The sequence below is a fragment of the Motacilla alba genome, chromosome 5 (genome assembly GCF_015832195.1).
Source record: "Motacilla alba alba isolate MOTALB_02 chromosome 5, Motacilla_alba_V1.0_pri, whole genome shotgun sequence".
NCBI lineage: Eukaryota > Metazoa > Chordata > Aves > Passeriformes > Motacillidae > Motacilla > Motacilla alba.
Genome location: NC_052020.1, coordinates 15,137,083 through 15,155,460, shown reverse-complemented (window position 1 = coordinate 15,155,460; position 18,378 = coordinate 15,137,083). Strand labels below are relative to the sequence as shown.

The following is an 18,378-nucleotide window of genomic DNA, read 5'->3' as shown; positions in this document are numbered from 1 at the left end:
ATACTGATAGAAGTAGAAGTTATGCAGAAATTTAATTTCTTGGTTCCTAACATATTTTTGAAGTCTCAGACTTTATGCATGACAAGTTCTTAACTGGTGAATAAGAAGGTGGTGGAATTCAAGGAAAAAGCAGATTAAGAGAACTAGGTACTGCTGAATTTCTTTAAAACTTGTTCCCAGAGAAGTTATGGATGGCCCATCCCTGACAGTGTTGACGGCAAGGTTGGACTGGCCTCTAAGCAACCTGGTCTAGTGGAAGGTGTCCCTGCCTATGGCAGGGGTTTGGAATGGGTTGAGCTTTAAGGTTCCTTCCAACCCTTATGATTCTGTGCTTCTGTGATCTGATCCTCTTTATCCTGTTGTCCCACTTAAAATGAAAAGTTAGAGTCTTATTTATTTTTTATCTCTTTATTAAGTTAGACAGCAAGTTCATTAATCAGTACACCTCCTTGGGTCCAAGCATACCTTCCTATATGGAAGAAGGTGGGTTTGATTTTCCAGCTGTGATTAGTGATACATTTTCTGAAGGGACAGATTTAAGGCAGACACTTGTAGGTGAGGCCTGAAAGTGCCATTTCAGAATGCAGTAATTTTTAACCAGAGTGTGTTGCTTTTTGAGCATGTGTTTTTTTAATGTTCTTGTATGGGAAACCATACCTAAGTTTCTTAAAAGGGCTTTGACACAACTAGTTTTGGAAGTGTGTGAGTAATGACATGTAATGAAATATGTGCTCTACCCTTGTTCTGACCTTCTCTTAATGGGAAATGTCTTCCTACAATACACTGGAAATGTCTGCCTGAAAATGCTTTCTACAATGATTTGAAGTTTTTTTTAATCAAAATGGAAGAAGCATTTGAAAAGCTGTGCAGCTCTGTAACTATAAAAAATAGAAACACTATCCTTGGAAAAATTTAACTTTAAAAAATAAACGTCCGTTAAAGTGATCACAACTTTTGGGCAGATTTAGTTTTGTGTATTGGTTTACGTTCTTAACTTACAAAATTATACCAAGCTTTTACTCGCTTTAATAAAACAAGTGTGCATTCTCAAATGCATCAGTACCAGCAGACTAACTGGAGTTGGGATTGCGGTTGGCTTTGCTGGTTGTGCCTGAGCTGTGCTGAGCCTTGCTGTTGCTTTGGGGCCACCTGCTGGAGTCTTCCCTCAGGAGCCTCGGTTCTCCCACACCTGTTTCTCTCCAGACAGACTTAATTTGTTTCTCTAGTGAATCTTTTTTCTCCCCTGACTCTGATGAATGCTTGACTTGAGGCCGTTTCCATCCCCAGATTGTTCCTGGGCTCCTGTGTCTTAACCGTGGCAGGGAGCAGCAACAATTCTTGTGACAATTTATTTTTAGGTAAAGTAGTCGGTCTCAGGGAAAAAACCAAACCAACAAAACCTTTCAAACAGGGAATTTTAGTTGGATAAAAAGGAGCCTGTTTCTGCAACTGTCTATTGTGGATGTGATAATATTATTTTAACTTATGCTTAAGTGGCTGAGGTGAATGAGAAACATGTCTGCCAACTTGAGCAAAGAACAAAAGCTCCATAGATCACTTGTAAAAGTTCAGGGACTGTTGTTTCAGATTAAGAAGCTTCTCGGTGTTCAGGATAATCAGGGGTTTTTTGTTTGGTTTCTTTTGGTTTTGATTTTTATGTTGAAGTCTATATTATGAGGGAGTTCAGTGCTCCATCACAAATATTGTTTTAGCTGGCGTGCCCCACTTTTTATGGATCTGCAATACCACATTTCTCAGAACTCAAGTGTATGTCTGGAGCCAGAGTCATACTAAAAATAATATTTTTTTTCTTAAAAATACTTCTCCAAGAAGTCTGTGTATAGAGATGGATGATGTGAAATTGCATCCTTCTTCCCAATTAAGAATTGATTAGGCTATCTCAGAGTAACATTACTTTATTTTGGTATTTGTTGAGCAGTGAGAAACAGTATCTAAAAGAAAGTCTGGAAAAAATTAGGTTTATAAATTAGTTGTCCTTAGATCCATTTAAAAAATTTATTTGAGGCCAGTAGTGCTAACTATCTTTTCAAAAAGGGATTGTTTTATGGGAAAGACACCGTGCTATCTACTTTTTTCCTTATTTTTATTTTTTAGTGGTGGTGGCCCTTTGAGCAGCAGATAGTTAAAATGTGCGTCACCATCTACTGTATTTATCTAAGAAACATTAAAAAATACAAACAATATTTAAGAAACATGAAAGGAAGAGGATTTCACTGGTTCTGAGTTTCTGACATCCAGGGTTGTTTCAGGTGAAAGTCACACACAGACAGCGTGGAGCGGGAATCTGCCCAGCAATTCCTTGGAGAAGGAAAAAAAAGGAGTACACAGATTAAGAAAGCTCCCTTCCACACTTTCCCCCCCCCCCTTTTAATTAAGCATATCCTGTCAGCTGGTCAAGAAATTAATTTGCTCCATCAGATTATGAAACAAATGTTCTGTGCTATGCACATTACAGATACTTTGTTATTTTCCCCATTCTGCTGCCAAAAGACTTTCCAAGTAGAACAATGCTTTTGTTTGTACTGACGAAGGTGAAACTGCAGAGAAAAGCATTCTCCAGTGGCACAGGTGCCATTTCAATAATGGCTCTAATCAAACTGTGTCCTTCAGGCTTGTGCTGCGCTGATGACTTTGGTGTTCCTCAGTCTTCTGCAGCTTTGGAAGTGCTTTGCATCTTTAAAAACAATATTGATCATTGCAGATCAGGTTTTAACATTGATAGACAGAATGACCCCTCTTGACTCCTTCTGTCTCCCATCAGTCCTGAGGACTACAAGGATATCAAGCTTTTTTTTTTTTTTTTTTTTTTTTAATAAAATGTCTTAATGGTCAGGTCTGAAATTCTGAACTCCATAGGACTTAGCCTGTTCTGAAAAAAATTCCAATAAAAATGAACTTGTGTTTTAATCGGTGCAAGCCTGTTTCTAGAATAATTTGGGAATAAGAAGGAAATACATCTTTAAAGCTGCAAAACTTTGAAGTTTCAAAAGGGAGGCAAACTATTTTCATCTTTTGTCATTTTCTTCCATTTTTCTTGTGACTTGCAAGGTGTCTAGTATGTCCTCCATATCAAAATTCTTGCCTGTTTTTAGTTATTGTGAAATTCTTCAGTTAGCATAGAATAAGGATCCTGAATCTTCCACTTGACTAACTTTGTAGTTAATAAATTTGCTAGGGATTGATTGGTCAGAAACAATTAGTATCTGTAACTTGAACTACATGTTCAAAAGGGATCAATGCTTTAAGTTAAAAATTTATTCAAAAGAATAATGGCTGTGTTCCAGATGAAGAACACACCTGCAAATCTGTTCCTTACATTGAAAGATTTTATGGATTATTTGATGCATGGGAAGTGTAATGGTTTAATTACACTTCAGAATTTTAGGCTGGTTTTAATAGCCTTTGTTATAACCATGGAAATCTTTGTTTTTTAAAAAGCAAAGCAGGAAATTCAGTATTCTTGATGGGTGATTCTGTGGTGTTTCTCTCTGCGTCTTTGAGCTCTGCCTTTTCTCTCTCTGTGCAGTGCTACCAGAATCTACAGGATTCTAAACAATAAATTCCCATGGCTGAAAAGTCAGCTGCTGGAGTTAGTAGACCCCAAGAAACAAATGACTGCCAGAGAGTTTCTTATTGAACATGGTGGCTGGCAGCCAGCTGTGTGTGTGGAATGACATACATTAATGCAGTGTCACAGAGGTGGCTGAACTTGGCCCCGTGGTTCCCTTAGGGTTTTGGATGCTGCTGGAATGTTGTTAATACTCCTTTAAAATGACTAGTGGTTCAGGGCCAAGAGTAGTATCTTGGAGCATGGTTTTGCCATGAGGTCACATGTTACTCGGATGGATGTTGTTAATATGTTGGCAGATCATATCGATGCATTTTAGACACATTCTAAACATACACTTGAAATGGCAGCTTAATCTCAAGGGCACTGAACTTCGACAGAAAGTCATCATTTGATATTTCCTGGTAGTTTAGCCATGAAGTGATGACTTCCAGAAGAGAACCCTTCCAGGTCTGCTTCTCATCAAGTCTTGCTCCCTTGTACTTTGTGTTACAAATTTATGTTTATTATTAGTTGCTGTACAGGCCCACATATAAAGCTAAATACACACATAGAAACGTTGGCACTTTAGAAGGGGATATGTGCAGAAAATAAATGTATTATGGTTTAATTTTTCTGCTATTTATAAAGCCTTAAGGAGATAGTAAATTACACAAATTTAGGACTCATAAGAATTCCAGAATCCTATTTTCAATATCTTAATGTTGTAGATATACTGCATGCTTTCCTCTGAAATTGAAACTACTTGATATTCAAGCTTGTGCATATAATTTTGGGCCTTGCAATGTTAACAATTAACTGGAATTTCATTTATTATTCAAGTCAATGTGCAAAACAATTGTTTTGCCTCTTTCTGACTTCTGTCACTGTTTTCAGAAATGTATTGCATGCTGTTAGCAGGCACTTGCTACGTATAGTTTGAATGCCCCAGTAAGAGCTGTAACATAAATAATTTGATGTCTGTATTAACACTGGAATAGCACACTGGGTGTGCTCTCAGGCACTGGACTTTTGCTTCCTTATGCTGCCCTGCAATGACATATCAGAATCATGGTACTATGGTAGCTTTCCCCTCCCAAGGCTGTGGCCTTCAGGTGTACCACAGAATGTTACCATCTTTCAAGTCTTTTTCACTAATGAATTTTGATAAACCCTTGTTTTGGAAGTTACCTGGCAGAATCTGAGATTTCGCTACAAGATAAATAGGGTTTCTTTCTCCCACAGCATCCCAGAAATGTTTAGATGCCTTCTGGCTTTTAGTGCTGGAAGCCTGTTGGCAGGTGAAGAGTAAAGTGCATATCTGGCAGCTGGGGGCTGTTACCCACAGCAGAGTTGGTTGTCCAACTAACAGTTGATTACATTTTTTTTTTAATGTTACATAGAGCCAGTGTATTCCTGATTAGGATCTCTTCCTGTATGATTTGAAGCATCTAACATCTTTATTACTTCATCTTAACTTCTCTTAAAAGGAACTTTTTTGCTCATTGAGTGCTCCAGTTTGAAGTCCCATTTTGAAACATAAGTATTTTGGACTAAACTACCTTGAAATGCCTCTTGGATGCAGGCTTCAGAACTGATTATAACTTTCTTGAGCCATTTTCTCTTAATGTTCCCTTGTTTAATTCAGGGCAGGTGAGTTCAAATGATAAAGCAGAATTTTTAGCCTTGTGATAAACAATTAGAATTTCCACTAACAGCCAACTTGGAGTAATGGAAATAATTATCCTCATAATTTTCAGCCTGAAAAACTGTCCATTGTGTGGTGAGGGCACAAAGCTAAAGCTCTTTAAGCATAGTGTGGATTTCACTTAGGAAATTTAATCTGTATAGGCTTTTTTGAGGAAATGGAGTACTGAGCATTCCTGTATTTCATGGCATGTATTTACAGAGATTCTTGTATTTACAGAAAGGCTCTCTCACCATAAAATTAAAAGCTGCTTGTGCTCTCTAGACTCTCTTCATTCTTTTCTTCCAGGGACACTTGAACTTTCCATCATGCTTAAAGCAAACTGAGGAGTCCAGTTGCCGTAGCTTTCAAGCGTCACATCTTCCCCATAGCAAATACCTTCTGTCCCCTGGAAATGGAAATACCTCTGAATGCTGAATCCCTCTGCTTTCACCTTAGGAGTGTGAACCTGTCATGCAGTTTCTGTTCCTTGTTTCTAGGCTATAACACGAGAAGGCTGCCGTGTTTCTGCCCCCAATGCCCCTAGGAATGTGCAGCTGAGAGCTGAATGTGGAGAAGCTCAAAGGACGATGACAAGGCTGATTTCTGTGAAAGCATCTGTCAACTATACCTTTAAATAATTAAAGCAGAGGGTCATAATGGAAACCCTGGTGAGAGCACTTATCCCAGCTTCAGATCTTTCTCACGGGCTTCATCTTACTTGCCAGCACTTACGAAAGTGCCTTTCAGACACACTGATTTTAGCAGAAAGGAGCTTGAAAAGGCATTTGGAGGGTGATCAGGTGAGGAGGTAGGCCAGTTGCTCAGGTCTCATATCACTTTTGTGGCATTTGCAATAAATCACATCATGTATCTGTCCAGGTCAAGGTACGATTGGTTCTTTTCCACTTGTATATTTATCTGTCTTTTGATTTTTAGTCCCTTTCACTGTTTCACTCTGTTCACAATTGAAGAACTAAGGATACTGTCAAAAATATCTATATTGCTTCTAGAGAGGTTTTTAGAGAGCTAGAAATGTGGTTATTTCTTTATGGAACGTTTAAAACCATAGCCCTTATTCACTTACCATACAATTAGCTTCCAACTTCCCATGCCCTACTACATCAGTTCTGCAAGACTCTGGCATAGTGCCTTTTTCCTTTGGTGTGGAGGCAATGTTGACTTTCTTCTGCCTTGTTTTGATTCCTTGGGGCAGGATACTTATTTACCTGCAGTGTGCAGAAGCTGCTCCCTAAGGAAGATGTCTGTGAGCTGAAAAGTTATCAAGTCCAGTTTTCTGCAGCATTATAAGATGCATGTGCTCCAGAAGTCACGACTCAATGTTCTCTGATCTTTAATGGGAGAGGCCAAGTGATTTGTAGCAGTGCTGCAGGGATGAAAGTAAATGAAAGGAAAAAAAAAACCAACAACCAAAAAACCCATGTAATACATAGAGCTCTTGAATTGCTTTGTCAGATGAAGCCAGAAAATAGTGTTTAGCCAGCCCAAACAAGAGAAACCATTGGAAGTAAATATTGTTACTTGTTTAAAGATATATTATGTAGTTTTACTTCTAAGAAAAGTAATTATTAAAATTATTTATTTAAAAAAAGAATATTTTATTTAGAAAGATGTATTTAATTTAGATTTGACAACAGCAAAGCAGAGGAATAGTCTAGTCTTGGCAATTTTTCAGAAGCTGCATTTTATAGTCCAAGAACTTTTAGTAATTTTCTTTTAGTGTTTGGATACTAAATAATTTAAACTCTGCTGCCTTAAATCCACTATTACAAGAAAAGTGGGATAGTGGTGTAGTGAGTGCTCAGACCAACTGTATAAAACTCCAACTACAAAACAAGTTTTACTTGCATTGTGGCACTCAGTTTCTAGAACATTTTTCTTCTCCTCTGTTAAAAGAACGCATCTCCAGAACTGGCTGATAAAAAATTACACGTTTCCCCTCATTAAGCCTCATGTAAAGAAAACTGCAAAAACTCTCTTGATTTCTAGGGTTGGGTGATGCCCTTACTGTACATGGGAACTCACCCCTTCCATGGCTGTTGTATTGCTTTGTTGGGTTTTCATGTGAATGATGAGCATATTGGAAGCTTATTGTGAACTGTCTGGGGAGGGCTGATAAATATTCTGCAGTCCAGTGGTCATGCACTTGTTTCAAGCGTAACATATTAGTTTTCCACTTTCTTACTCAGTACCTATCATCCTTTTCCTGTTAATCCATGCCTGTTCTCAAAGGAACCAACACCTCCTTGCAGGATGCAATAACATTGCTTTTTGTGAGTAGTTAACCTTTCCTCTTGAAGCATCTTGACGTCTGGTTTGCATTTCTACTGCAATCATACCCTTTGCCAAGACCTTACAGGCCTTTCCTGCAATAATTCTGGTGCTGTATCCTAAATGACTTTTGATTCATTGTGTGCTTTGTGCTTTGGTACACTGCCCGTAGTTTAAATCATTTTTACAGACTTTAACCTCCCAGAAGAGCCAGGTAAGTGTGATAGAAGCCTTGCCTGTTAGCTCTATAGTAAACCTATTTTTCCTAGTATCAGAAAACCCTGCATTGTATGTGATCTTTGTTGTGCAATAAATCTGCTTTCCTACACGGGAGCCAGAAGACAGCATTTCTTTGACAAGGAGTCGTGGAGCTGGTTAAAAATTATGCCATTGTTTCCTTCAGGAAGCACCAACTCTACTTTTCCTTAGGAGTTGGAACAAATACATATTAACAGGAAGCTTCATCTGATAGAGCTAAGCTAAGACAAACAGAGCATTTGCACTTTGTTGAGGGGTTTTTGATGGTAAGTGACAGCTGAGAACAGTGACCTGTCTGCAGGCTTGACCTGTGTTGGACATAACAGAGAGGAAGCGTGTGTTGGGCAGGAAACTGCTCTAGCCAGTTCCTGGAGGGACTCATGCTTCTCTGCATGAATGTGGGTGTCCCTTTCTGCTGGGCATCCTCCTGCCACAGAGAGGCTGGAAGATGGGGAGGGGCTGTACCCCTCCTTCCTTCCCCTGCCTCAAAAACAAAACAGAAGAGATGACAAATCCTTAGAGGAAAACCATGTAAAGAGCCTGCACGGCCAGAGACCTAAACCCCTACTTTTTTTTCTTTTTTTAGTTTAATTTTTTTTATCAGCGCTAAACTACTTCCTGTATATTTATTCTTTTTTAAACTTGCTTCATCTTTAGGTATGGTTTGTGTAGGTTGCTGGTTTCTTACCTCCTTGCTACAGTGATTTTTCTCTTTTTTTTCATTCTAATGCATTAACTCTAATAAAATTAATGCGTAATTAGGAGTGTTAAAGTTGGCTTAAGGTATGTGCAAAGAGGAATTAAGTACGGGGCTCCTTCTTTCTAACCGTGTACCTTCGCCAGACCATTCTCTTACAAACTTTTTGTTAATTGAATAAGTGATGGAAGACCTCTGGTGTCCATCAGCTGGATAATTAAATGCTTAATTTAGCTTTCTGTCAGTAGCCTGGCGCTGTGCTGTCATAGTCATGACAGAGTTGGTGTTCAAGTATTCAGTTCAGACTTGCTAAAGGTTTCAGCATAAGGCCTGCACATATGGGGTGTTTACTTGTGTGGATTTCATTAAGGATGAAAGTTTTCTCTGCCTTGTGAAATCCTGCTTCTTTTTAAAAAAAATCATCCCTGTGTTTCTCAGCTTTAAAAGCACCGGTTGGCATTTGTATTTGACACTATACCTTGATGATCCCATAAAATAAATTGTCATCCTGTATTGGATTGCTAGCAATACTGTTTATGTTCATAGACTTCTTTCTGCTCTTCTTGTCAGCTGTTCTTTATTTTACAAGTTCTACCTGTTCCCCTTCTTTTACGTTTTCTTAGATTTTTTTTTTTTTTCTCAAGCAGTCCCAAAACACATTGAGTGAAAGAACAAAAACCTGGTGCCTTACTGCTGTAAGAATTTACTTGATACAAGTTAGTTCTGAATGTTTTCTTGTTTCTACTGTGGAAATGACTTATGTGTTACTGTGTGAAGTGGTCAGGGGTTTCTGTTGACTTGTAGTAGTAAAAAGCTGTTGAAGTTTTTCATGAGGATTTTCCTGATGTGAATTAAGTAAGAAGTTACTTTGCTGGCATGGAACACAGCAGAATGTATGACAAAATGAAAGAGTCTTCAGTATATCTCTTACCTGAAGTTGTCTATCTAAATCTACATTGCAATAACAGTCTTTGTAACCTGGAAATCTGCATGAAAATGTCCTTTTCTGGCACCATTGACCTTTTAGTGTAAAGTGTCAGCAAGTAGAAGCCATGGGGATGAAAGATGAAATAATGATGCTGTCATATGTTTTAATGAACTAACATGCACTGGATATGCAGGAGCATTATAGCTTGCAAATTATGATGATAGAGATAAAAATCTTCAACCTGCACACTTGTGTTTTCATCCTCAATGTCATCCTTCCAGTTCTTGTAAAGCTTCATACTTAGAGGAGGTTAAACTTTAAATTATTTTTTTTACTTAAGAAACATGTCACTGTTAGAAGCTAAATGGCAAAAAAAGTTATTTACTCTGTTCAAAAAACCACAAACAAAATCCCACAAAACAAAACCACACCTGGGTTACAGGGTAGATGACTGATCAGGTATGTGACTGATCTGAGCTGTGCATTCAAAGAAAGACAATCCAGCTGTGTAAAAATCAGGGCAGACAGATTCAAGAACGGGGCTTAGGTAGAATGTTAAGCACATAGGAGCACACTAAAGACATTTTCTTTTTTCTCAGATGATTTCTTTTTTAGTTACAGTCGTTTTCTCCAGTAGACAGAGAGGATTAACTGCAACTAGCCCTTGACCTCATGCCAAACAAAAAAAGCACAGATGCTGGTAACTGCTTTTTAGCTGGCAGTTACCAGCTAAAATAATATTCCCAGTATGCAAGGACACCAATAGTTGGATATCTTCAAGACTGTTATCTGTAATGAATAAAAATGGTTAGAAAAAAACAGACCTAAGGCAGCTCATGACATTGAACAAGGAAAAACTGTCAGTCTTCCTGGATGGTTAGAGCTCAAGTTGATATAAATTGAGCTGAACTTTGTATGTCCCTTCTCATCTATGAAATGTATTTAAGGTCTCAGCTCAGTTTATAGCCAAATGGCAACCTTTTCCTGGTTTATGGAAAGACTCCCACTGTGAGTATGTAAGAAACACTGCAAGAAGGAATGAAACCTACCCACATTTTAGTGCTGGTTTTGATGATAACAGCTGCATGCACATGAGACTCTTTTAATCTGGTGAGTAAGTACTTCCAGCATGTCTCACAGACTGTTTTTTTAAATGTTCCTGGTCATATCACTGGACATATTTTATAAACCTTTATCAGTTCTCCTACCTGTGACATTCACTAAATGAGCATTGTTATCTGTCAGTAAGTGGTTTATTGTTCCTTTGATCATTCTACACATTGTTTCAAGCCACAAAAAAAGACATGCTAATGTTCAAAAATCATAGTTAAATATAGAAAAAAACTCAGCAGCTCAGGGCTGAAGGGTGCACAGTACTGATAGCTACCTGTAATGTGTCAAGTTCCTGAAGCTGACGCTGAAGTCGGGGAAAAAGCCATAGATCTGTTGGTAAGTCAAAATATAACCTAAAATAGTCATAAAACATTAAATCTACCTTCAGCTCTTAATATATTTCCTATCTGTTGCTAAGTACAGCACATATGCTGCCTGGCTATGTTCCTTTGTCAGCTGAATGATTATTTTGTGGAAATGCTCTAGCTTTTCAAACCTGTTCGAGACAAAAATTAGCTAAATTGTCTGACTGACACAATGAAGCAAGACAAAACTTATCGTTTATTAAATGTTTACCCACATGAGCTCACCTGTGCAGACACTGCCTCATGAAACTCTCTATACAGCAGTGTGTGTGTTCATGCTGTTCTCTCCAGAGGGTGGTGAGACACAGACACATCCTGACTCCAGGTGTGACTGTAGTGCTGCACTCTGGTGCTGTTTCTTGCACACTGAGAGCTCCACTTCTGGCTCTGGCTTCCCCAGGGATGGGAAACCAGCTGCCTGGGAAAACCAAGTTGAAAAGACAACCAGAGAAACTGGCTGAGTAAAATAGTGCTGTGTGAGAGGGCACAGGTCTCCTTGTACTGGTCTTGCAAAAACTGGGTCCACGAAAGAAAACATCTGCTGCTTTGTAATGTCCACACTGCTTTAGCAGTGGTGTTGTGGTTTCACATCGAGAAGTACAGAGATGATCAGCCACTTGCAATTATCCTTGGTTTAAAAAAAAACATAGCACTGTTAGATGTGACTTAACCACCAAGCTGAGTATTTTTAAATGCATCTACTGATGCAGGAGATGTGACTTATCTACATGCAAGCAGATGCTACTTTGTAACTTGGGAGGGACAACATGAGAAACTTCACAGGCTATGTCCTCATCTCTGATGCTTGCTTGGCCCCACAATCACAGAAAGATCAGAGCTGCTGGGAGCCTGAACTCGTCACTCTGCTTCCTTTCCTGAAGATGATCACATTTGTGCATAGGGGGTAAGCAAGCAATGGGTTTCAGGAGATAAAACTTGCGGTTTGCAAGAGATGAAGCCCTGTCTGACTGTTACAGTGCTAGGTTTGAGGAAATTCCAGGGTTTGCTGACTATCTCTCCTTTAGAGGAAAAGTGTATATTAAAAAAATTATACCAGGGTGGAGTCAGTTGCCCATTAGTTTGTCTGATATTTACTGGTTGGATGAAGAGTTTACATGTTCGGCATCTGTAGCAAGACAAGGGGTTTTTTTTTTTTGTTTTTTTTTTTTTTTTTTTTTTTTTGGTTTTTTTTAATGTTGTGATAGCAATCACAGTAAAGTGATAGTAAGAGTGATAAAGTTATTTTGTGAAAATTGTAATGTTTGCTTTTCTGAGGCTGGACAGTTAAATTGCTTCAAGATGATTTTTGCATAAGAAAATTCGAGTTTGAGGCAGTCTGTCCCTGCAACTGTTGTTTGTGACTAACTCCTGTGGACTTGTCTGCTGCTTAGGCAGTAACTGGGGATCTGTGTTCCACTTCTGACTGAAGAAAGAGGACATAACTGTCAAAAAAGAAAAAGATGCTAAACTTCCTTTTTTCTATTTTACTGGTGCCTCACTCCCTTCTTATACTTCAGAGGTGGAGAAGGGAGCCACTAATACCAAAACAAAAACAAAGCTGAGTTTTGGAAGGCAGCAAACAGGAGGCTCATGGCGCAGGAGGAGGACACTGTGTTTGTTTAATGTCTTAGTTTTGCACCTTCTGTTCCTTATGTGTAATTGATCTAAGCAGAATAGCAATGCCAGTGTAACAGGGTGAGTAGCTGGGCTGTGGTGCTGTGCTGGCACCTTGTGGGTGTCATCTCTCCCATGCCAAAGGAGCAGACATGAAGCAGCAGTGCCTGACCAAGCATCTTTGTTTTGCTTGGCATAATGCGTATTTGTGGTTATGAAGGTGTTTCATGCATCAGCCTGGAAAAAAGCACAGCAGTGAATTGTAAGAGCTTTTCTGGGGATGAAAAAAAAAAAACACCTAGTAAGACTGAAATGGGTCCATGTGCATGAAAAGCAATAGAAGTAGTTAGGTAGTGGGGTGAGTGGCACTTGATGCAGTTCTTACCTCAGACATCAATATCTATAATAGGAACAAGCAAAGAGATTTGGCAAACGACTGACCCTAAGTTTATCTTTTTTATCACTTCGGCACATGAACTTTCAACTTTAATGCTTATTAGGGTTTTGTGTTTGTTTAGGAAAGGGATAGAAACAGGATAGTCTTTGCTTTGGTTGCCCCCTTGTGGTTTCTTGTGCTGGTTGAATTAAACATTCTAACCTGTCTGCTGCTATCAAGGGGCATAGTGAATGTGAAGTGGTACTGCTCATCCCTTGCAAGTCATTGTTTGCTTTGAACTGCTAATTCTATGTATGTTGGACTTTGAATCCAGAGATCCTCAGCTGTCTCTGTGCTACTGACTCCATTTATGTTCACATTGCCATGTGTATTGCTCTTAGGCAGTTGTGAGAATATTGCAGACAGAAGGGCTGGATACTTAGGGAACATTTATGTTATGTTTCAAATGACTGACTCACCTTTGCATTCTCCTGCCTTGTCTGCACCTTACTTGTGCTTAAGAATGCCTAAAGGCAGAGATACAGGGTGAAATGAGAAGAATCTAGAGATGAATCAAACAATCACACACTTATATTTTGCTTAGGTAAAGTATATTTTTATATGGGTACTTGTATTGATAGGTGATAATCTGTAGCCTATTAATTTCATTATGTATTTTATTTTTGTGCCTAATTAGCGACAAACTTTATCTCCATTATTTGGTAGCACAATCTCAAAGCTGGACTCAATCTCAAAGGTCAGGCTTGGTCTTGAGAGGTCTTTTCCAGCCTTAATGATTCTGTGATCCTGGCATCATTTTTTGTGTGTGCTTTGGACTTGTATATGCTGTACCATGAAGCAATCATTGTAGGGTGTAGCTTGTGTCAACCTTAACACAGTTTTGTTTTCTTGAGTCCTTGGTCTTTCAAAAGAGTCTCCCAAAGAAGTGCTCACTTATGAATAAAGCTAGAGGCTCTGTTCAGCTGAGCTATGCCAATCTTATGTCCTTGTTTAATACTTCTCTTGAGTGCGGTTTTATTAATTACATCAATTCTGTTTTGTTGTGGGGTTTTTTTGAGTTAAAAGATGGTTAACTGTTTTAGAGCTGCCTAACAGGATGGGTGATTTAGTTATTGGATTTTGCAGCAAGTTTCAGTTGAGTACAAAGGATTGGTGTTGCTTGTCTCAAAAGAACTGTGAGAAATAGCCCTAACAACTAACCTCGTGTTTAGCAAGTGGATATTTTCAGTCTTGCTAATTTCTCACGTTGTGTTTTTCAATGAAACATGCAGTTCTTTGGGAACTGGAAGCTGCCTATGGTTAGTGTGTAGGGGATAGCATCTAGTCGGGGTGCTCCATGGTTTTCTTCCCAGGTGTGGTACATCCTTTAGGGGAAGGTGAGCAGTCCTGTGGGGTGAGGGATGCAGCTGAAGCTGCTCAGGGAAGGGCTTTGAAGGCAGAGGCTGCAGGGCTGAGCAGCCTTGCTCCCCACATGGAGGAGAAGGATTTCTGGGAGGTTACAGACAGCTGGGCTGTTTCCCTGGCTGTCCCAAATCTTATGTTGGAAACAGGACCCCTTCCCAAAGAACGAATGTGTCAGCCTCATCCCTGGAAGTGTTGAAGGCCAGGCTGTGTGGGGCACTGATCAGTCTGGTTTAGGGATAGGTGACTGCCCATGGCAGGAGTTTGGAATTAGGTAGAATCAGACCTCAGCTGTGTTTCAAATGGCAAATGTCAGACTTTATTTATTTGGGGTCTTTTAGGGATCAATTATAAAAGACAGTGTAGCACAGCCTATTAAACTTTGGCTTAGCTGTGATTTTTTTTTTCCAGTTTATTGGGCTTTGGATCAGCAAAAAAGCAAATATTTGAAACGTGTTTGGGGGTTGTGTGGTGATTCAGCCAAAGTAGTCCTCAAAATAGGAAAGAGCCAGGAATGTTCTTTCCATGAGGGGTCAGGAAACAGCAAATCTGAGAGGTAGGCTAAAGCTAGTATTAGCATATGGTTTCATTTGATAGTGTCCAACCCAGAACCTCAGTGTCTGAAGAGAAATAAACTATCTAACAGAAAGCAGGGTCGTACAACACTTACCAGCTGTGTTTAGGGATAATCCAATACCAATGACATTTCAGTGTATCAGATGATTTGTGATGGCATAATTATCTATTCTCCCTATAGGTTATTACACTGCATTACATTATTTTAATTGTTTAATTTCTTTTCATTTGCAGCTTCCTTATTGTGCTGATATGCCTTATCTTCAGTGTGCTTTCTACAATTGAGCAGTATGCAGCTCTTGCTACAGGGACATTGTTTTGGATGGTATGTACATGGACATTAATGTGATTGATGTGTGTTTGTTCTCAATGGGAAAATTCTGATCTCCTGAGCTAACACCATATCAAACAAAATGTTCCTTGTGGTTTAATTGACAGGAGACTTTTCTGCTTTTCCCTAATGAGTCTGCAAAGCTACAGAAATTCAAAAAGTCATGGTAACCCAAAAATGAAGTGGTACCTTCTGTGGCCTATACTGAGGACACCCGTGGTGTGTCCAACACATACAGTTATTCTAATTAATCTTGAATCCCTCCTATTGCTTGGGTTAATAGTTTTTTCAGCCGTACTGAAGACCAGACACCTGGCCACAGCAGGGGAAAAAAGTAAATGGAAGTCTTTTCACTTAGTTGATGTCATTTCCAGCTTTGTTTTCAAAAGTGGAAAACTCATGTCCATTGACTTTTAAGACAACTTGCTCTACCTGTATTATGCTGTTTCACCTCAGTAGAGAAAATACAGTCACTGAGGTTATAGTACACCCCTGCTGCAGCATAGATGTTTCAACAAATGCTTCAGGAGTATTTGTGTCCTGCCAGCCTAGATTTCATTGAAGAGCCTTAGTTTTGAGGTTGGAGAGGCATGATTTTAAACATCCAAACTTTTTATGAATTTGCTGTACCTCAGCAGTGGGATACCTCCTGCTAAATCATTGATTTCTTTGTGCTTATAAATAAAAGGCCATTATTTAACTCTTGGAAATGCTGTCACTTTATCGAGAAAATGCTAACTAGCAATTTAAATGTTTGTTCAAAACAGGTATTATAGCAATGCTTCAGTAATATCATTAAGTGTATTACCACTATTTGCATGAAGTTCACTTAATACCCACACCAATTCTAATAGTTTTTGTCTATTTATCTATTAGATATGCTAATGTTCTATACCTAATATGAATGCTGTAAGAATAAGCATACTAAATTTAGTGTAAATCATACTATTTCTGTAATAAGTGCTTTCATTCCTGTATATTATTTTTAACTAACTTGTAAGGTGTTTGAACTCCTAGGTGTAACATAACTAGTGCCAGCTAAGAGCATCCATACATTTATTTCTGCATTCATTACAATTTTTTTTGTGGTTTGGCATTTTCTCTTTTGTACAGATTTAATTTGTTTTGTTTTTTTTTTTTTTTTTTTTTTTTTTAACTGTATAACTAGTAGGGTTTTTTAATCCAAAACTTCTGCCGATGTCTGTGATGAATTTAACTCCTGGTAATGTCTCACTCACCTTTGCAATATATCATAATACTTGACATGTGCGTTGTCTCAGTGAAACGCCTTCTAGTGACAACATAACTAGTAAGGTTTCATTCTCTGCCCCCACCCAGTGGAATCATGGAGTTTGTTTTGGTTTGTTCAGCGTGTGTTGTCTGTATCTGGCAGTGTGAGGTGCGTGCAAAGCGTTCAGGATTACACACAGTGTGTGGATTATCCAGGATTGTGTATTTCTACTGTTCTGTATGATCATCCTGTCTAAGCAGTGAGGGAATTGGTGAATGATGTATCGGTGTTCCTGTTCTACATAGTGAGAAAAACGGTGGGTAATTTCTAAAATTGAAATCCCACTGGCATGGGTTTCACGGGAAATGAGCAGTTGTCTGTTTGTTCAATATTGGCAGAGGCTGATACTGTTTTCTTAAAGGATTAACTGTGGTAACTTTGACGAAACCTGTGGGGATTATGGGGAGCCATCCATCCAAAGCAGTAGATGGGCTGATGTGCTCCCTGCTCTAACCAGTTTCAGTGGGACTTTCCAAGGAGTTGTGGCATCTTGAAACACAAATATAAATGTCAGAATCTCACTCCTGTTGGCATCTACCCAGTGAAATTTCCTCTTATTTCTTAAGAGATGTTTCTTTGACTTTAAGGTACTCAGCTACCTTAAAGTCAAAGAAGTTGTTTTACTTTTGTTTACTTTTTACAAGTTGTCAAAAGTAGATGTAACTGAATTCTTAGGGTGAGATTTAAGCACAGAGGGCTGGTTGAAGAGAGACTGTAAAATGGAAAGAAGGAAGTAAAAGAAAGTGTAACAGCATGTAGGGATTAAGATACAAAACTGGAAAAGTCAGAGTGCAAGCTTCCAAACCAAATGGTGCTGTAAGGAGAAATGAAAGCTTAGGAGAGCATTCTTTCTACTGCTCTGCAATAGGAATTAATTTCTTTTTTTGTGTCTGTAGAAGGATTTTTAATTATTTGACAGTAATGATCTTTATTTGGAGCCAGATAATTCAAGTAGGTAACATTGTCATTGTAGGTGAGAAAAGGAAGGCAAGGAATTTGATTGACAAAATAATACTGAATGAGACAGAGCTCAAAGGGGCAGCAGAGTACCAGGAGTATGGGAATCCTGAAGATGGCTTTTGCTTGGGCTTAACTGGGAATGAAGGAACTTTGGCCATGTAGAGTTTGTGGTTTGAGACCTCGAGTAAGTCCATGAAACTGGAGTTGCATGGCACTGAAGAAAAGAACAGAATCTCTTCCTCCTGACTGGAATACTAATTAAACAAAACTATTAAAAGCACTCACAGTTAATAGCTATACTGCTTTATTTCCTCCAAATAGCCAAAGTATTTGGCCCTGACCCTGTAAAATATCTGAGCACCTGCATAATTTCAGCAGGTAGTCTTTTTGAAAGCAGGGAGCCTGGTCACATTGAAGTTACAGATAGAAGCTGTGTGCCCTTTTTCATGAAGAAGAATTTAATGCTTTACTAATGTAGTCATACAAGATATTACAATAACATGAAAATAAAAGCTACAGAATTGTTGAGATTATATGTTGTGGCAGTTTCAGTTCGAAACTGGGTGGAAAAACCAATTTCGTGTAGTATATAAAAATACATTATTTTGTAGTCTATCAAAATATATTATTTTGATTTTATTCTGGAGCTGCATGTCTTAAAATATCACCTCCCACTAGCACAGCACGAAACAGAAGATGTTATGCTATCAATAATTTAAAAGCATCAAAAAACGCTTCTATTTCTCATAAAAGCAAGAAAAACACAAGCTTAGCACTGGAAAAATAAACAGGGGCAAGTTTATATGTGTTCCAAGTGGTGTTCCAGATTTAGACAAAAAGCTTACAATTAGCCGCTGAATCTTTCTCTACTTGTCACCACACTTCACGAGGCAAAGAGCC

The 18,378-nt window shown here is 38.7% G+C and overlaps 1 protein-coding gene across 4 annotated transcripts in view; it reads left to right on the top strand.

The window, feature by feature from the left end:
* Positions 1–18,378, top strand: part of KCNQ1 (potassium voltage-gated channel subfamily Q member 1) — a 334,477-nt gene that overhangs the window by 28,097 nt on the left and 288,002 nt on the right. For all 4 annotated transcript variants that reach the window (XM_038139094.1, XM_038139097.1, XM_038139095.1 and 1 more), the window contains exon 2: positions 15,131–15,221. In XM_038139094.1, the coding sequence (XP_037995022.1) occupies positions 15,131–15,221 (91 nt within the window). The remainder of the gene's footprint in view (positions 1–15,130; positions 15,222–18,378) is intronic.